This window comes from Condylostylus longicornis, unplaced genomic scaffold, assembly GCF_029603195.1.
Source record: "Condylostylus longicornis isolate FDR11 unplaced genomic scaffold, ASM2960319v2 ptg000022l, whole genome shotgun sequence".
Classification (NCBI taxonomy): domain Eukaryota; kingdom Metazoa; phylum Arthropoda; class Insecta; order Diptera; family Dolichopodidae; genus Condylostylus; species Condylostylus longicornis.
In genome coordinates, this window is record NW_026577991.1 from 3,163,081 (window position 1) to 3,182,991 (window position 19,911).

Consider the following 19,911-nt stretch of genomic DNA (forward strand, 5'->3'; position numbering starts at 1 on the left):
TATATAAAATTATTATTTAAAATTTGAAATACAAAAAGAAACAAAACAAAATTAGCTATTAACAAAGACCATAATGTTTTAATTATAAATATTAAAATATTTTATGTATTTCTGTCCTAAAATTATAACAAAAAATTGATATTTGTTTTAAAAATTAAACTAAAATACAATTATCATTATAATAAAATATCATTATGCAACAGAACAGTAATATCTATTATAAAAATGCATAATAATGAGTTAAAAGTTAAATATTTATAATTTTGAACCTTTTTTGCAATAGAATATCATAAAGGAGTAATATAAATATATGTATTTATGTACGTAGCTAGGTAAGTAGGTTAAACCTACACACTAGTTTCATTATAATATCAGAGTAAAATGCCGATTCGAGTCAATGAATAACATCCAATAACAGTACAAATTTTACATAGTAATTTTAAACAGCTTCTATAACCTAAAAAAAAACAAAATTTTAAATTTTTTTATAATTATAGTCAACATTCTATATTATGTGCATTTATACCAAATCTTATTCTTTACCTCGTTTGATGCTTGCATTATATTCTAGATTTTTCGTACATATGTATATACATACGAACATCTACGACACCATACCAAAAGTAATGTAATGCTTCAAAATTTTTTGATTACAAAAGTTTTGATTATCACTTTTTCTCTATTTACTCGTTGAATACAAAATTCAATAAATTTAGGTAAAAATTGTTTTTTCATTAAAATATCCACGAGATTTCCACATATTTAAACAAAACTTTAATTTGATGACAATTTCATGTTTTAAAATTTATAAGAACACAACAAATTTCAGCTACCTTATCTACGACTTGCCTATTGCTCCAATATTATTGATAACAGACATATGAATTGTCAATTGAAATTGGCTGAACTTCAACTTATCCCAAGTCAGCTGAAAACGCTTCTTGATTCAAATGCAGTCGACTACATTAATGGTAATAGCTGAATAAATTCCAAAATTATATTTTTTCCGTATGTATTATTTACTGGCTAGGCTCTGCAAATAAAGTTATTCTGAAAACGAATCATAACACTTGTTGTAAATGATCTACAATCTTTTGTTAATCTTTCCAACATTAAATATAGCAATAAGAACAGAAACACACATGTTATATTTCGTGCAGTTAGTTTAAAACTAGATAAAGATAAAACTTCAAATTTCTTTCACATATTTTCTATTTTTGAATCAGCTGCTTCTTAAAACAAACGAAGTGACAGCAGATTTAATCTTTAGTTGTTGTTTCACTATAAAAAATTTTGAAGTACTGTTTTGCATTTTGATCATGTTTCATTCAGCGTTATTAGAAAAACGAGTTATAGTTGGAAGATTGTTAAGTGCATTTTTGCATTTTTATTATGTTTCCAGCTTGATGCCCTAAACACAATGACGCAGTATTTAAAGCTGTATATTTTGACAACTATAAAAAATATGTATGTTGGTTATTAAATGGAATAGCACATAACTGAAAGCGCGACCGCAAACTGCAACTTCAAAATTAGTTCATGTTCTATTTTTGCAGTTGCTGTCTGTCATATTTTGCTGATTTTGACAGTATCATTTATGATTTATTGATGTTATTTTATGTTTTTGCTGCAAATTAATTGCGTTTTATAACGCGTTAAAGATAACATTTTTCCAGCTATCAAATTCTTCAGTTTTGAAGTTCTCAGAGTTCATTGCATAATAATTGTACGTGTATCTATGCGCTTCCACATTCTGTATAACAGGCTTCCAGAATGATTTCTGTATAACAGGCTTCCAGAATGATTTCTGTATAACAGCCTGTAGACGTGTTCGAGGCGGACATTTAAATGATGTAATTTTTTAGACACAATTATAATTAACCTTCAATTTTAACATGTTAATACATACATATATTTTAAAGCGAAATCAATGCGCGTCTTTTGAAGAACTTTATATTATTAATACTTAAGAATCCGAAATTTCGATTTTCTATTGTTTGAAAGGCTTCTTAATTGTTAAAGTTTTACATATTTTATTATTTTAATATAAACTCATAATATTATAATTAATAATAATATATCTTAAAAAATTTAATTTTTTTTTTGTTGTTTCATTATCAATTTTATTTTAAAACCCTTCTTTTTTTCTAATTTCCGTATCTATTTCTACATATACTATAAAAATATAATCATTTATTTATAAAATTAAAATAAAAAAAATACAATATAGAAAATAAAAACATTAATAATTCTTTTTCAAATTAATTGAAAAAATTAGAAGAAAATTTTCATATTAAAATTTTTTTTTTTAAAATTGGAATTTAAAATTTAAAATAAAAGGAAACAAATAAAAACATCAAAATGTTGAATTAAACATAAATATTTAAAATGTAATAAGTTAGTTGCCCAAAAAAGGGAACTTTTCTGAAACCGTTGCTAGAAACTTCTTTTTCATGAACCTTCTTTAATATTTAAATTAAATTTTATTTTTTAATTTTTATTAATTTTTGTTTTGTTTTAATTTTCAAATATCTACACATACATATAATTATATTTTCTAGAATCCTTTCTCCCCTAATATTTAATTTTTTATATATTTATATTATATATATTTTAATTGTATCTTTTATATTATTATTACTTATTTGTACCTATATATATACATATATATTATATTTAATCATAATTTGTTTTCTTTTTTTGATTTTTAACATCAATGTTATTCAAATTATTATTTAAAATAAATTAATTACTATTACATTTAATTATATTATATATTTTATTCTTTTATATAATATAGTATATACAATTTTTTAATAAAATATTCATTTTCTAAGCATTATTATTAATTTTATTTTTATTAGATTAATACATAAAGAGTGAAAAATAGAAAAAAAAAACCTACAATATTTCGAATAATTTTAATCATACATAAATATAAATATAGTTAAGTAAATATTATCACAAAAAAAAAAAGAAACAAAAGTAGTGTTCTATATGATAACATTGATTTTATTGGAATATTATATACATTATAAAATACCTACATATTAATTTTATTTTTAATTGGCAATTAAATAATAGCTAACATAAATATGATATAGATTTTCATAAACACAATAAATCACAAAATATAGTCAGAAGAAGACTTTTTTGAATTTTATTTTTCCAATAAATTTTGTTCATAAATATTTCTGACTAATCAACAAAATAGTAAAATTTATTATAACTAGCCCAGATAAATAGTCGATTGCACTCTGTATTGTGTTTATGAAAATCTTTAATATTTTAAAACTTTTTTTTCTACCATTTTTTTAAATTAATCGTATCGTATATATGTATGTTGTTTTATTAATACAAAAAAAAAAATTTCTAAAAATTTAGTGTAATATAACCATTCAAATATAAAATTTATATAAGAGTTTACGATTAAAAATAAATTTAAATTATATTATAAAATGATTATTTAAAAAAAAATAAATAAAATAATATTTTTTCTAAAACTACTGAATTTAGAAAAAACGAATTACTAAATAATTAATTTATTACTATAAATTCAAAAATCTTATTGTATTTTTGTAAATTACATTATATGTAATAAATTTTACAATATTTATAATATGACGAATTTATTACATATTTCTAGTTTTTTTTTGTTTTTATGAAATCGTAAACTAACTTTATAAAAAATATATATATATTATGCTTTATTCAATTTAAGAAAAATCTCTTATATACATATAGTTGTTGCTTTAATATAGGGTATATTTTTGTATTATTGTCTTAAATCATAAATAGCTTAAAAGAATACCCAAATATATTTTTGTTTTCTTTAATTCCTTATTTGACATATTCGTTTATTAAAATAACAAAAAACTTAATAATAATTGCAATATTTGCAATATATACATATATATATATATATATATTGGTACATTATACAAGATTATATTCTATATAATATATAATTATATTAATTATAAAAATACTGTTTTGAAATTAAAATATTTAAATATCATGAAAAATTAAAATTATTAAGATGAAACAAAAAAATTTGCTAAATGCTTTTCTAAAAAAAACTATATTTTTTAATAGATGCTTCTTGAAATATATGATTTTACCACCATTTTAAATATTTTTTCAAAAATTTGGATAAAATTTATTTAACATTGATAAATTAAAAAATAAATCTTGGATGAATCACTCAATTGATCACATTTATTGATTTTGTTTTCAATTTAAAGTGGAAACATTTAAATCGCAGGTTGTTTACCCAAGAATCAAATTAACCGAAAATTTTCATTTAATACATAACGGCCTCATTATTTGATTTTTATAGTAAACTAAAGCAAATGAATTGTTACTTAAGTAGCTAAAGTTGCAAGTTCTACAAAAAGGAAGAATGTGGAAATTGGAAAATTCAAAATTGCAAATAAAACTTTATAGTTTCGTTCATCGCAAATATACTGAATTCAAAAACCTCAACTTTGTACTAGAACTTTCCGAGTTGCACTACTGTACACACTGTTTATCAAAATTTTAAGAATTATTACAAATACAAGCTATATACTTACATTGACTTTGGTTTATAAAAATAAAATTTTGAATATTCAGCAATTACACTTAAACATTGTTGAGAAAGCTAATTATTAATGTTAGATTTCCATTAAAATCCATTAAATCCTGCATGTTGTCTCTAAAAATATATAAATAATTCATATTTAAATATTTTAATTATATGTATACGCAAACCTATATATATATATTTTTTTTTTAATATTTTAATTTAAAAAAAATAAAAATAAAGAGAACAAAATATAGAATTTTATTATCCTTTCCAAGCACCTGAAAAAAAAGGTTGATAGTAATGGTTTCGAAATAAAAAAATATAAATGTAATTTTTACTGAAAAAGAAAAAAGCAAAAAATAAGGTTAACTTTAATCTTTAAATTATTTAAAATATTTATTAAAATTCTTTTTTGTATAATTTAATAATTAATAATATCGTAAATTTTTGCATATTATAAAAATTAATAATAAATTTAAAGACAAAAATAAAAAATTTTAATATTTATGAAGAAAACATTGCCTTCTCTATATACTTTCAATTATTTATTTATTGTTTTTTTTTTAACAAAAAGTACTTTATTATCTTTTTTGATACTCCATGTAATTAATTATGCATATTATTATTAAATAGTTAATATTTTTTTAAAATTTAATATGTATTTATTATTTTCAACTTAATAATTATTAAGTATTATTATATAATATTTCATATAGGTACCTACATTTTATTATTATATCAAAATGCTTGTATATTACAATAATCAATTTTTATAGTTTGCTATTTAGTATGGCTTGTTTTTCATTAATATTATTGAAATTTGAGTTAAACATTTTTGATAGAAATTTTATCATATATCTGTAAAAAATTAGTATAAGCATAATTTTTTAAGCTTTGAATATGTATTAAGCATTTATTTATTTTTATACATTCATATTTTTTCTGTTTTTTATTGCTCAATAAATATTTTTATTTGAAAATTGATATTTTATTTAATAATTTTTTAATTTTGCAATATATTTTTCTCAATTTATTTTATTTTTGTTTCAATATTTTATATATTTACATTGACATTCAGGAATGTTATTATTTATTTGTTTAATTTTTATTTATATTTTACAAAATTGCTTAAATTCATTTAATCTATTTATGGAATATTCCAAAAAAAAAATTTTATACCTATGTTTTCTTTTGTTGAATTTGAGTTATTCGTTAAAATATTTTTAAGAAACATAAGAGAAAAACTTTAATATTATATTTTATATTTTAATATAAATATTTAATATTTCATATTTTTTAATTTAAATATAAAAAAAAAACACATTTGAAAAAATTTCAAAAAAAAAATCATAAAAATTAAAAAATACCTTTCCATATGTAATGTTTAGGTGGTCCGTCTAGAGCACAATGGGAAGATGTAACCGGTTCAACTCCATTAACATTTGTAAATGACTGTGTTTCATTTACAACTACTGTTTCAGCAAGATTTTGGTTAATGGATTGCCGTAATATTTCGGAAGCAACGAAAATGGCAACTGAATTGTACAGGTAAGTTATAAATTATAAAAATTTTATAGAACATGATTTTAAAAGCTTGGTAAAAGATACAAGCATATCCAAGATTTCCTTGATACCAGAATTCTGAACAATTCTCCTTATATTACTTCACAATTTCGCTTAGGTACATTATATACGTCACATATGATTATGTGGTAATTGTTGTAATCCAATTATGATTCTAATTCCTCAACATGTTTTCAAATATTCCACTCTAATAAGTTATAATATTTTTATGCCCAAAACTTGATTTTTTCCCGATTAATAAAGCTAAATTTTATTGGTAAAATATAATAGACTTCGGATATGTTTATGTTTGTCGTTCTTATTTTTACCAATTTATATTCTTTTAGAACTACACACTACACTGCAAACTACACTACATTTTGGAGCAAACGTTAAAATCAAAAAACAGAAAATATTTTATTGTAGAATACCACATATACAATGGTGGTATTTACAAGAGTTGCTTGACTACAATTTTTTAATATTTTCGTTTACACATTGTCAAAATATTTTAAAAATTTAAAATAAATGCGAATGAACTCAAAGTTGTTTTTTACACAAAATTTTTTTTACCTAAAACAATTTTTTTTATTTTGTATTTGCTGTATATTTGTGTGTGATAACCATATAAAATTTTTAGTGCATATCATGCATGCCGTGCATACAGAAAATACATTTTTTTTATAGAAGAGAAGGTGTGAAACATATAAAAGAAGTGCTGTGCTGACACTTAATTCAGACACGTGTAAACAGGGCCAATAACTGCAGTAAAGTGTAATATACATGCAAATAATTATGCTACAAATTTATTATGTGATATAATTTTCTTAGAATTATTATAAACTTAAACGGATTGTTTTGCACAGTACGCTGTACAAGTACAATAAAAAAACACTAAAATATTTCAACTTTCGGGGATATTGTGTGCTCAAATAAGGAGAAATTATTGCTACCAGTAATTTCAGCAAGTAATTTTACATATTGAACCAGTAAAAAAAAATGTTAAGTTTTTTTTTGAAAACAACTAAATTGTCTTTTCAAAGTTTCTTTGAAAAATAAATTGGCTAAGCGGCAATGTCATTTATTAGTGCTCTGTATAAACTATCATAATTAATGAATTTGGCAACAGATTTTTGACAGCAAAATATGTTTCATTAGCTGTTTTTGCTATTTTCTGACATATTTAAATAAAAATATGACAATAATAAATTTGAAGTAATGTATTAAGCTAATGAAGAAATGCGCATTTAGTTTAACAATTAACAGCGTGCATTAACCGTAAAATTAGATTCAAAAAATTATGGTGCAAGTTTCAGAATTTTTCATGCAATCACAAATTTTTCGTTTCAATAAACTGTGTTGTACTTAAATAATACTAAAATATTTTATGCTGATATTTACATTATTTGAAATTAAAGTTATATCTAAGTTTTTTATAAAACCAATAATTGATAAAATCTTAAAAAAATTTCATTTCCAATGTTCCAGGGAAGCAATTCATGTACCATTTATGGCCAAATTTGTAGTGTTTGCAAAACGTATTGAACCTAACGAAGCACGTTTACGTGTATTTTGTATGACTGATGATAAAGAAGATAAAACTCTTGAGCAACAAGAATGTTTTACAGAAGTAGCAAAATCACGTGATGTTGAAGTACTTGAATCTAAGCCCCAATATATTGAAATGGCTGGTAATTTAGTTCCAGTTACAAAATCAGGAGATCAGTTACAATTAACTTTTAAAGCATTTCGTGAAAACCGTCTACCCTTTAATGTTCGTATTAAAGATCAACATGCTGATACTGTTGGTCGTACACTATTTATGCGTGAACCAAAAGTTGCTAAAGGAGAACCACCTCAACAACCAATTTGTATATTAAATATAGTATTACCAGATACAATAATACCAGAACAAATTCAAGCCTTACCGGAAACTCATATTACTAAATCAAATATAATGAGTAGTTATAGTACTAGATATTCAACGGTTGTTATTGACGATCAAAATTATATGGGTGATATGCGTATAGTTGATGTGTCTAATCTATTAGGGGAAGATTGGATGCGTCTTGCACCAGAATTAGGTTTTACTGAAAATGAAATTGATGTTATAAAAGGTCAAAATCAAACAAGTACTGCACAACAAGCCCTCTCAATGATTAGAATATTTAAAGTGAAAAAACCGACTGATCGTATTACATTAGAAAATGGTCTTAAAACAATAGGAAGGGAAGATATTATTACAAAATGTAAAACAGTTTGTAGAAAACGTATTAGCATTGAGAATGGTTATGATGAATCAGATCTTATGAAAGATTCTGAATCTATAGAAGATTTAGTGCGACAAGAGAGTAAGTATACATACCCATTTTGTCTCATTAATTTTTTTATTATAATGATTTATCAATTTAAATATAGATAATAGATTACAACAAATGCGAGAAAGAGAAGAACTTAAATATTCTGCTGAAGAAAAAGAAGTTGAAGAGTCTGAATCAGATGATGAAATTGGTAAACGTACAGTTGCTGAGCGGCGACAGAAAATTGAAAAACGTTTATCATTAGAACGCGCGATTCCAGCATCAACACAAAAACGTGAAATAGTACAAGAAATTACTGAAATTAAAAGAAAAAGTCTTATTGAAGATAAAAAAGCCATTCATGAAGAAGAAATTATGTTACAAATGCCAACTGATAATATTATAAAATCAAATGTTGTACCAGATCAAATAATAAAATTGAAAACTGGTAAAATTGAAACACCTGATGTATCAAAAACTGATTTTGATAAAGAATTACAGGACAAATTTAAGAAAACTATAAAATTAGATGACGAATTCCAAGACAAAGATGACGATGACAATGGTGAAGATGATGATGATGACATCGATCATGCAAAAGAATTTAAAGAAGATTATATACAAGAAACCTCTAAAATTGTATATGATTCTACTATAACTGAAAAATCACGTTTAATTGAAACTACGACAACAAAAACTACAACTACAAAAAAAACAAAAGGTAGTTTAGATGATGAGATTGAAACTACCAAAGAAACTATTAAAGAAACAATTAAAACTGATATTAAACCTATTGTTACTACAACAACAACTACTACTACTACTGCTGCCACTGAAGAACCATCTGATATTAAGGAATCAGAATTTCAATCACGTATAATATCTGGGATACGTGAACAAACACATGATAAACAACAAATTGATAAAGGTAACCGTTTATCAAAACATGAAGCTGAAGAATATATTGAATCAACGGAATCAAGAAAGGAAATAACAAAAATTCAAGTAATTGATACCGAAGATCCAGATTTAGAGAAACGACTTACAAAACAAAAAGAGAAAATTGAAAAGAGTGAAACGAAAATTGATGCTACTCAACATCAACTAATACATAAGGATAGTGAAGATTCTATAAAGCCAAAATCATATCCTGCCAAACCACGTGAATCATTAACCGAAGAAGAATTTTATAAATCGATTGAAGCAACAATTACAAAGAAAATGAGTGAAGGATTAATTGAAATTTCTGACGATATTTTAAGTAAAGGTAAGATGATTTTTTCTACTACGTTTTATAAAACAAATTAAATTAAATAATAATTGAAACAAGCTCAAAAAACTTATCTTGTTCTAAATAATAAAACATTTCGAAGAAAAAAATTTTGTAATTTGCTAAAAGTAATTGTAATTCAATTTGATCTTCGAAAATTCATGATTTTTTAATATTTCCAAAACTATCAACAATTTAATAAATAATTTAGGCTAATTTTGTAAAATACTTATTTCCTAAGTTTTTGTATTTTTTGTATAAAACATTATATTTTTATAACAGCATCAAATGTTGAAATACCAGAATCTCAAACTCCACCACCAACTCCAAGCGAATATCTTCATCAAACTCAAGCACAAACGCAAAATCATGAAACATCGATTAGTTCAAAGAGATCAAGTCCTGAATCAGTACCCGGTAAGTAATAATTACTTTTTGGTCTAGTTTATTATATTTTTTTCTTTGTTAATTTATATATATATAAAAATATAGTGCTCGTGATAAAGTTATTTATATTAATATATATACAATATTTAAAAATAAAACTGTATACACGTAAATATTATATTCAAATTTTAAATGTTTTATTATTTTCTTTTTTAAAACAAGGAAAGAAAATTAATTAGTATTTTTTAATTTAAATTTGATATTAATTATTTATATATACGTATATATATATATACATTTTTTTATATTTATACATTTGTAATTATATTATAATTATATAATTATGGATATGTGTAATTTTTGATAGAGTAAATTATAAAAATTGCTTTTTTGTAACTTAAATATCATCAATTTACTATATTATTATATACATAATTAAAAAAAAATTTGTTTATTATAGAAAATACAGTGTATATTTATACATTATTACATATATGAATAATAATATATAATTAATAATTTAAATTGTTCATTATATAATAATCATAATAATTAGTAATAATTAGTTACGGAATAATTATTACTTTACTGTTTGTTTCTAAATAATTACACTTTTCCAATAAGACTAAATTGCTTGTATTAAAGGAATTGAAATAAGTTTTCAAAATTTTAAAATACTTAATCTCAAGATTGAGATGTTTAAGAAATGAATCAACAAATTAAATTTCAATGTGTATAATTAAGTATGTTTCTAAGTATATTCTTAAAAATATATAATTTCTGAACATAGTCTTTAATATATTTAAAAAAAAAATCAATTATTTAATTTGTTTTTTAAATATAATTTATATTAATAAATTATAATACGAGAAAATAATTCCTCCTTTAACATATTTCTATAAAAGAATTTAACTGATAGCTAAATATCTATTCCCAAATTTAATTCGATTTGGAAAGCTGAATTAGAATATGCATTAACGTATTGTTTCAATCGAAAAATTATTTTCATATCTAAATACACTATTTTTGATCTACATTTACACTACGAATTATTAAAAAACTAACTCCTAAAACAAACACATATACATACATAGCTTTTATGTATCCCCTTTTTCTAATATAAATTAGAATCCTCAGAAATATAAAATTTTTTAAAACTTTAAATTATTATATGTAAAATTCACATTAAAAAGGATAATGAAATCACAATGCCTAAAGATTTTCTGCTATATTATTTTCATTTTATTAAAATTTTGAATAAATAAAGAAACTAATGAGGAGGATTTTAATATTAAAATAAAATACGACTAGTATTCATATAATACGACTATTTTGTTAATTTGTTTCAAAAAAATATTAATGAATAAATATTTACACTATTATATTATTATTATATACGTATATTTATTTTAATTAAACAATATGTATAAATATATATACATATATATATATATATATATATATATATATATATATATATAATTTTATTATATTTTTAATTTTTTTTTTTCAAAATTCAATTTTTAAAATAAATTGCTTTCGTAAAAACACGCGTATTTTATTATGACTTTAGTTTTCTATTTTTTATGTTCTTATTATTTCTTATATAAATAACTGTATTATTATATATAAAATATATTATTTTAGATAATAATTAAAATAGTATTTATAAAAAATATAAAATGTTTAACATATATTTTAATAAATATTTTTTTATTTATTATTTAAAAATTTTAAGTTTACAAAATATTTTTATAATTTCGATTTTCCTATTTAGAAATTTTGTTTTTAATCATTTTTCTTTTTCTTTTCTTTTATTTTATAATTTTTAATATATTATAAATGTAAACCAAAACAAAAATTATTTTATAATTAAATTTAAATTATATTTCATAATTATATAAAAAAAGAAAAAGTGAATGCATTAATTTAGTTTTTTTTTATATAATTTATAAATCCATTAATCCATTAAAAGTTTCGCAAATATTCTATATTCTTATATTAAATATTTATAATATTAATCCAAATTAATATTAAATATATTTTATTTAATATATAGTGAAATGTATAGTGAAACAAAAGAGAGAAAAACAAGAACATTTTTAAAGTTTCATTCAAGATTTCATCATATTTCTGTTTTGGTTTGAACAAAAGTTTATTCAATTTTGTTCTATCATAAATATCCTTACAATTATATACTACAATATATAAATTATACTTTTATACATAAAATACTACAAGAACGTCTCATTTTCAGAATTTTTTATTCACGAAATCAATCATTCATTATTCAAGATGTTATTAATAATTTATTTACATTTCATTTTTTTTTAATTTAAATATTTAAGCAAAATATACAATAATATATACATGATGTGTTGTCATTTAAATTTTCTTTATTAAAAGTTGACTTATTTTATGTAAGATATTTTATTTAATTTAAAAGGATCGTAATTATGTGTTTTGTAACATTTTATTATTCTTTTTAAAAGTTACATAATTTTGATTCTCATTTCCACTCTCCTTGCCATTTAAATGTTCTGTCATTCATTAGAAAAATATAACGAAGCATTTTAAAATAATTTTATTTTTCATAACATAATTGATTTAACAATTATAATTTTAAGTTTTTATTTTTATTATTTAATTATTTTCTTTTTTAAATTTAAAATTGTAAAAACAACTGAGAAAAATTATTTCAAGTCTCATTTAATTTTGTATGTTTTGTATGTTGAACAATTAATTCTACTTTTTAAAGAAATAATGCATTATCACAATTATTTCTACATTAATTAAAAATTAGGCATAAAATTATCACAAATGCAAAATAACTTTGTAAGAGTGTGTTTTATAATTCAATAAGCAATTAAATTTTATAATTCTTAGTATTTTTGATGAAAATACTAAATTTGAAACTTTTTATAAGTTAAAATTATCGAATGAAAGTTATGTGCGACAAGCTTATGTCGAATGGAAACAAAATCAAAATTATGAATAAAGAAAAATTATAATGAAGTTATGATTATATTATATTTTTGATGTCTTTAAGTAGCAACATTTTGCTTCTGGCAAATCCAAGCAGTTCACCTAAGCCTAGCGATTTACCTAAGTTATTCGTTTCGCGGGTCATAAAATTAATTTGTAAACTTTTTTTCTTTAAAACTAAAATGTCATTTTGCTACTAGACAAGTTTCCCATATTGCAAAAACTTCAATGTATATATTCCGAAAAATAATTTAAAGGGGTTGCAGTTTCGAAAGCACTCAAATTTATTAAAAATATTTAAGCTCTAAATAAGACATTTTTCTTTTCTAATATTCATCTGAAATTATTTTACAAAATTTTTTTGTCAACATTTTATTAACAGAATATTTTTTGCAAATATTTTCTCATTTTAAAAATAAATGCATTTCCGAACAAAGAAAATTTTTCTCAGTAAATAGAAACAAAATAAAATATTTAAATATATTCGCATGAATTTTTGTACTTATACTATTGGAGTTAAATATTACGTCATCAGTATAGATTTATAGTTTCAAATAAATTTTGATAAAAATTAATAATTTTGAGGCAGATAATATTAAATATTAAAATATTTAATCCTATAACGATTATATTTAATACTACAAATAAATAGAACATTAGCTTATAGTTAACTTAAATGTTTCTTAAATTTTATTCTGAATAATATTTCTCATATATAAATAGACAAATTTTCTAAATATAACTTAATATAATATATTTGTAAGTAAAGTATTACATGTATTATATTATTATGTATTAATTTTGAAATCATATAATATTTTATATTTAAAAATAAAAAAAAAACTTAATTAAGTTTAAATATAAATAAAAAATAAACTTAAGACAAATAGGAAGGAAACTATAAAAATTTATATGTATACAACGTAAAGTTCATTGGATGGCCTTTAAAGAGATTATGTATACATACATATGTACGTATACAGTTTATTTAAAATAATATATTATTTACTAATGAATAGTTTAAATGTATGTGAAATAAATTTTGTAGGTCATATTCAACTTTTTATTCATGTATAATACTTAAACAAAAACATGTCCAATATACGAAAGTATAACATTAGTCATGGTGTTTCACTTAAAATTTTGATTAACTTTCCGATTATTGTTCTAAAAGTACTAAGAAAATTTTTGTGTACTAAGAAAAAAAATAATTTCACATATTTTTATGTTTAACCATCCAATATTCTTATTGATTATTTCTTCCAAATTATTGAAAACACATTTAAATGCTGTTATACCCAAGTATTCCTAAAAATATTATATTTCTTGGTTAAAATTCAACAACTTTAATTAAAATTTTTAAAATTATTCTAATTACATACTTACATTTTCATTCAAATTTTACAGAAAATCTATTTAATTTATATAGCAGAGAACATATAGATGTCATCATTATATTTTAGGTCAGACAACCATTACTGGTGCTCAGAATTATTTTCATCTAATAATTTTCTAGTTAAATTTGAAAAAATTAAATTCCAATTCAGTAAGAAATATTCTTATTTTCCAATCTTAAAAAGAAATCTCAACTTTCTGTCACTTATGAATTTTATCTTTTAATAGTTTTTGTTTGGAAGTAACTCAATTTATCGAGACTCGAAAAAATTTTCTGAATAGAATTTTCAAATGTACAATATATTTTCAGTTCTGAAAATAATATTGAGATCTGTAAATTGAAATATATTTTAAATTAAATAAAATTTAAAATTGATTATGAAAAATTTTTAATAATTAATAATCAAATAAATTGTTTGCAATTATTTTTTTAAGTTTGTACATTTTAAAAGATGTTGTATGTCAATAAATTAAAATTTGTATAATTTCTTAAATTTTAATAGCTCGCCAATATTTACAAAAATTGTAATAGCTTAAAAATGAAAATTTCAAAAATAATCTAAAGATGATTTTATACCTATTTTACATATTATATGTATCTATATTGAAATTATATTATATATAAAACATAAGTTTCTATAAATTTATAACTATAATCCATATTATATTGTAATAGATTTCGTTATACCATTGAAATCAACTTTGACCATGAAAATAAATAATAATAATTAAAGGAAGTAAAAAATACAATAAAAAACGAATAGATTTTAGTAGTATTTATTTGTGTAGGCTTTTCTTTCGTCTTATTTTATATGTCTATAGGGTTCAGTTTGTATAGAACTCTTACAAATTATATGCCTATATAAATTTCATATAATTTTCTTATTTGTGTAGCATTTAGTTGTAATTTCTTTCTTTCTAAGATATAAAACCAAAATATTGTATTTATATATATTAAGAAAGCAAAAATCTATTTAATTTTACCAGTTTTTTTCAAAATTTATTTGACAAGACTTCATACATGTAAATTTGAGAAGTCTTTTTTTATTATTGTTTTTTAAGTAATTTTTACAACAAATCTTCAATGAATTCAATGCGAAATAAAAAATAGAGAATTAAACACCATGAATATTTTTTTTTTTTTGTTGTAAAGAAAACGAGCAGAAAGAACAAAAACGTAATCCAATTTGCTTCAAATTTCATATTCTTTTCAACTATATATATTTGAATTTATTTCTATATATAAGTATACAATTAAAATCTATTTATACATGGTCTAGGTTTTTCTATTATATGAAAAAATTCAATATTTAGTTCACTAATTGCCTTATTTGTAATAAAAAAAAAAAAAACAATAAAAATATTACGTATAACAGTTATTTTTTTATTCATTTTAGTGTTTATTCTTGTTAAACCAAAATTATTACGTTTTTATATTTCTAATAAGTACTCCAATAGTTTCGGTACAAAATTAAGATTTTAAATTAAAAATTTTTTTTTTTTGTTTCAAACAAAATTGTAAAATATTTTATAAAAAATTGTTTTTGTCTCTTATTTTTGGTTTTTAGTATTTATTTTAATAAATATTCAAGTATATTTTTATTTAAAATTAAATTATAATTATAGAATTTTTAATGAAAAAGAAAACGAAACAAAAAATATTAGTTTGAAAATAAAAAACTCTTATATTTTACATTTAATATTTATTTTTTTTTTTTTTTTTCAAATCAAGGAGAAAAAATCAAATTAGAAACAATAAAATTTCTAATAAAATTTCTAAAAAAGTTCAAAAAGAACACCCCCCGATAATTTATGGAAATTTAAAATGAATTTGTCTTGTGTGTTTTTTGTGTTTAAGTTTTTTTTTTAACTTATAATTTAAATTAGAAAAATTTTTTTAAATTTTTAATACTAAAAAATATTAATTTCATTAATAGTAAATATTTTTGTTATTATTTATTTTTTAAAAATACTTAAAATACAAAAAAAAATAAAATAAATTATTTCTCTGTTTTTTTAATAAAAAATAAATAATAAAAAAATTTATATAGGTGCTGATATTAAAATTTGCTATTAAAAACAAAATTTTTAACATCATAAAAATACGTGAAAAAATTTTTAAATTTAAAATTAATATTATAAATTAATTATATTGTGCCATAAATAATCAAAAATACATAGAGTATTAATATTAAAAAATATATTTTTAAAGTATATTTTGAGAATAATTTTAATTTTTAATAAAATTTACAAATTAAAGGTAAAAGAAAAAAAATCAAATTATTTTATTATTACAAAAAAAAAAAAAAAAACAAAAAATTTCGTGCTCTTCGTGCAGTATAAAATTTTTATTATTTTTGAATTTTACATTTAAATAAAATATACAAAAGTAGTGGTAAGTTTAAAAATATAAACGGCATTTTTTTTAATTAAAATTAAAATAATATTAAATTTTTTTTTATATATACATATTTAGATTTTATATATTAAAAATAAAAATTTTACATATTTATTAATTAAAAAATTTAATCAATTAAATTGATTTCAATTTAATATACAAATGAAATGATAAAAGTATTTCAAACATTTAATTATAATTTTTGATTATTTTTTTTTTTTCGAAATAATGAAAACTTTGTTTTTCTCTTTTCATTTTAAAATTATATTTTTTTTGGGATAAAATTACTATATCGTTGGAAAAACAACAAAATTATATAAACAAAAAAATTTTTAAATAGTGAAAATTTTAATTGCAATATTTTTGCAAATTTATACAATAGAAAAACGAAATGAATAAATTATTAAATTGAACGTTATCCCTTATTTCTTTGCTAAAATGAACCACATTGATTTTATATTTATTTTACTTTTATATGTATGTTATATGTATATTTTCAAAATTTGTATCTGTATATATAAATTTAAAAAAATTACATATTAAAATATTTATAATAATAATCGATAAATATTTTCTTTAAGAATTTAAAATGATGGGATTGAAAATATTTATTAGTTATCCATGTTTTATTCTTATTAAGTAGTTATCCTCTTATCGCAAATCAGGATCTTATAACTGATGACTCCTAAATAATATAACCCACCTTCTATATATGTTTAAGTTTTAATAAATTAATTATAATGTATAATATTTTAATGTATAAGAAATATTTAATATTATAAATTTTATGATATAATTATACATTATTTATAAAATATTCAATTTTTGTTATTGTTACAAAATCCTTATACTCTTTAAAATTATATTAGAAATGTAAAATCTATATTACATCAAATCCCATAATATTTTAAACCCAACCCTATAAAACTGCCTGTATGTTTATCTGTACATTGAATGTGTAGTTTTAAGAACTTCAATTTATTCTGTTCTGTTATAACAAAGTTACATAAGAAAATTTAAAATATTTTAGAAAAAATTATTGACAAATTAACGAATATTACATTGACCAATGAATTATTTAATAAATCTTTGTGAAATCACCAAAATTACATTTTTAATGAATGAAATTTTGAGTTTAAATTATAATAAGTATATCCACTTAATTTTATTGTGTGTACTGTACTAAAACCAATTACATATTTCGGATTAGCACTGGTTTCCAAAAAAAAAAAAAAAAAAGAAAATATAAATTACTGCAAAAATACTCCTGTCGTTTAAAATATAATTATAAAGATATTTAATTTTTACATTGACAATTCAATTGTCAAAAATGACAATTTCAAAGTGCACACATCAGAATTAAAATTTTTTGCATATCACATATTAAAAATTAACTAATAAATAGTATAACAGTTTTCACGCTACTTATACACATATGCATATACGTATATTTATTAATATAGGAGAGCAAGTATTATAACAGTTAAGTTTTTTTGTTTTTTTTTTTTTTTTTTAAACAGGCTTTTAAAAATTGTTAATTAATGAATTGTTAAAATAGAAATAGTAGTAATACGCTATAAGTTGCAAAACATAATATAATTAAACTTATTAAAGTATTATATAATATAATGTAATAATATATTATATAATACAAAAAACAATATTTTAATTATACATATATTTTATGATTTTCGATAAACTTTGATACACACTCTATTATACCTATTCTTAATTAAAATATTTTGATTCTAAATAAAAAAAAACATTGACTACATATATAACAATAATAACATTTAAAATTATGATTAATGATGATTGTGGTTTGCATGTGTTTATTAAAATTTCGTTTCTCTTTTGTTATTTTGTTTATATTCTTGTTGAATGATTTCAAAAAAAAAAATATTATAGTTTCACAATAGAATTCATATAATTTTTTGATATTATTGTTATTATTATTATTAAATATGTACTTAAACATTTTATTATTATATTATTAAATATTTTTAATTAAAAAATAAAAAAAAAAACCAGTTTATGTAGAAATGATAAATATTTTTGTATCGTATATTGAAATTTTTAGTATATTTTCAAACCATATTGTTGAAATTACGATATTATATAAAAATTACATTTCATTGATATATTGATACTATACCGTAATTTACTTGTATCGCATAGCCGTATATTATGCGTATACTGAAAAATCGATATCAAGCTAAATTACTACGTTTTATTCAAATATTTAATTGAGTAACAATATTAATTTAGTAAATACTATTAAAATACTTATTTATGCATTTATCTATTTTAGAATTTCAAAATCAAAAAAGAAAAACAGAGTAAAATTATAATTTGGGGAATTATTTGAACTTTTGATCGTGACTTGAATTAATTTTGAATGAATTAAGGAATTTCAATTTAGTATTTTAATTACTATAATTATATATATATATATATGGCAACTATAAAAATACAGTATATGATAAACTGTTCGTTTATATTTGAAAGCAACATCAGCGACATCATAATTTATACATTGTGGTTGATTTTAGCACTTTTAAAAGTATTGAAAAGAAATAAAATAATTTCATATAAAAATAATTACATATTTTTTAAAATTATTTTTACTTATTTTCAATTGAATTAAAGTTTGCGAAGTTAATTTAAAAATTTTGAATAAAAAAAAATATAGTTTATTTTATATTTATATATTATATAGATATTTTAATATCTTAAAATTATTAACTTTAGTTTAACAATATTAAAAATAAAGAAATAAATTATTAAGAATTTTAAATTAATGATAAAGTAATTTATTTTTATATTTAACGTTTATATTTGAGTGTACGAATATTTTTTTTTTTTTTTTAAATTAGTTTTAATTGTACTTATATTTAATTCACTTTGAAATAGTAATATAAAAATAACATGATTTGATTAAATTTTTATTTAAATAATTTTTTTTTTCTAAATCTAATTTAAAAAAAAAATTTCAAATACAATTTTATAAAATATTTTTATTTAAAATAAAATTACATAGTAATGT

At 19.9% G+C, this 19,911-nt stretch overlaps 1 protein-coding gene across 1 annotated transcript in view; it reads left to right on the forward strand.

Annotated features, from left to right (window-relative positions):
• Positions 1-19,223, forward strand: part of LOC129606927 (ankyrin-3-like) — a 109,809-nt gene extending 90,586 nt beyond the window's left edge. The window contains exons 15-19 of the mRNA XM_055517573.1: positions 5,956-6,115; positions 7,619-8,481; positions 8,549-9,697; positions 9,983-10,117; positions 19,177-19,223. Coding sequence (XP_055373548.1) covers positions 5,956-6,115; positions 7,619-8,481; positions 8,549-9,697; positions 9,983-10,117; positions 19,177-19,208 — 2,339 coding nt within the window. The 3' untranslated portion in view covers positions 19,209-19,223. The remainder of the gene's footprint in view (positions 1-5,955; positions 6,116-7,618; positions 8,482-8,548; positions 9,698-9,982; positions 10,118-19,176) is intronic.
• The last annotated feature ends 688 nt before the right edge of the window (positions 19,224-19,911 follow it).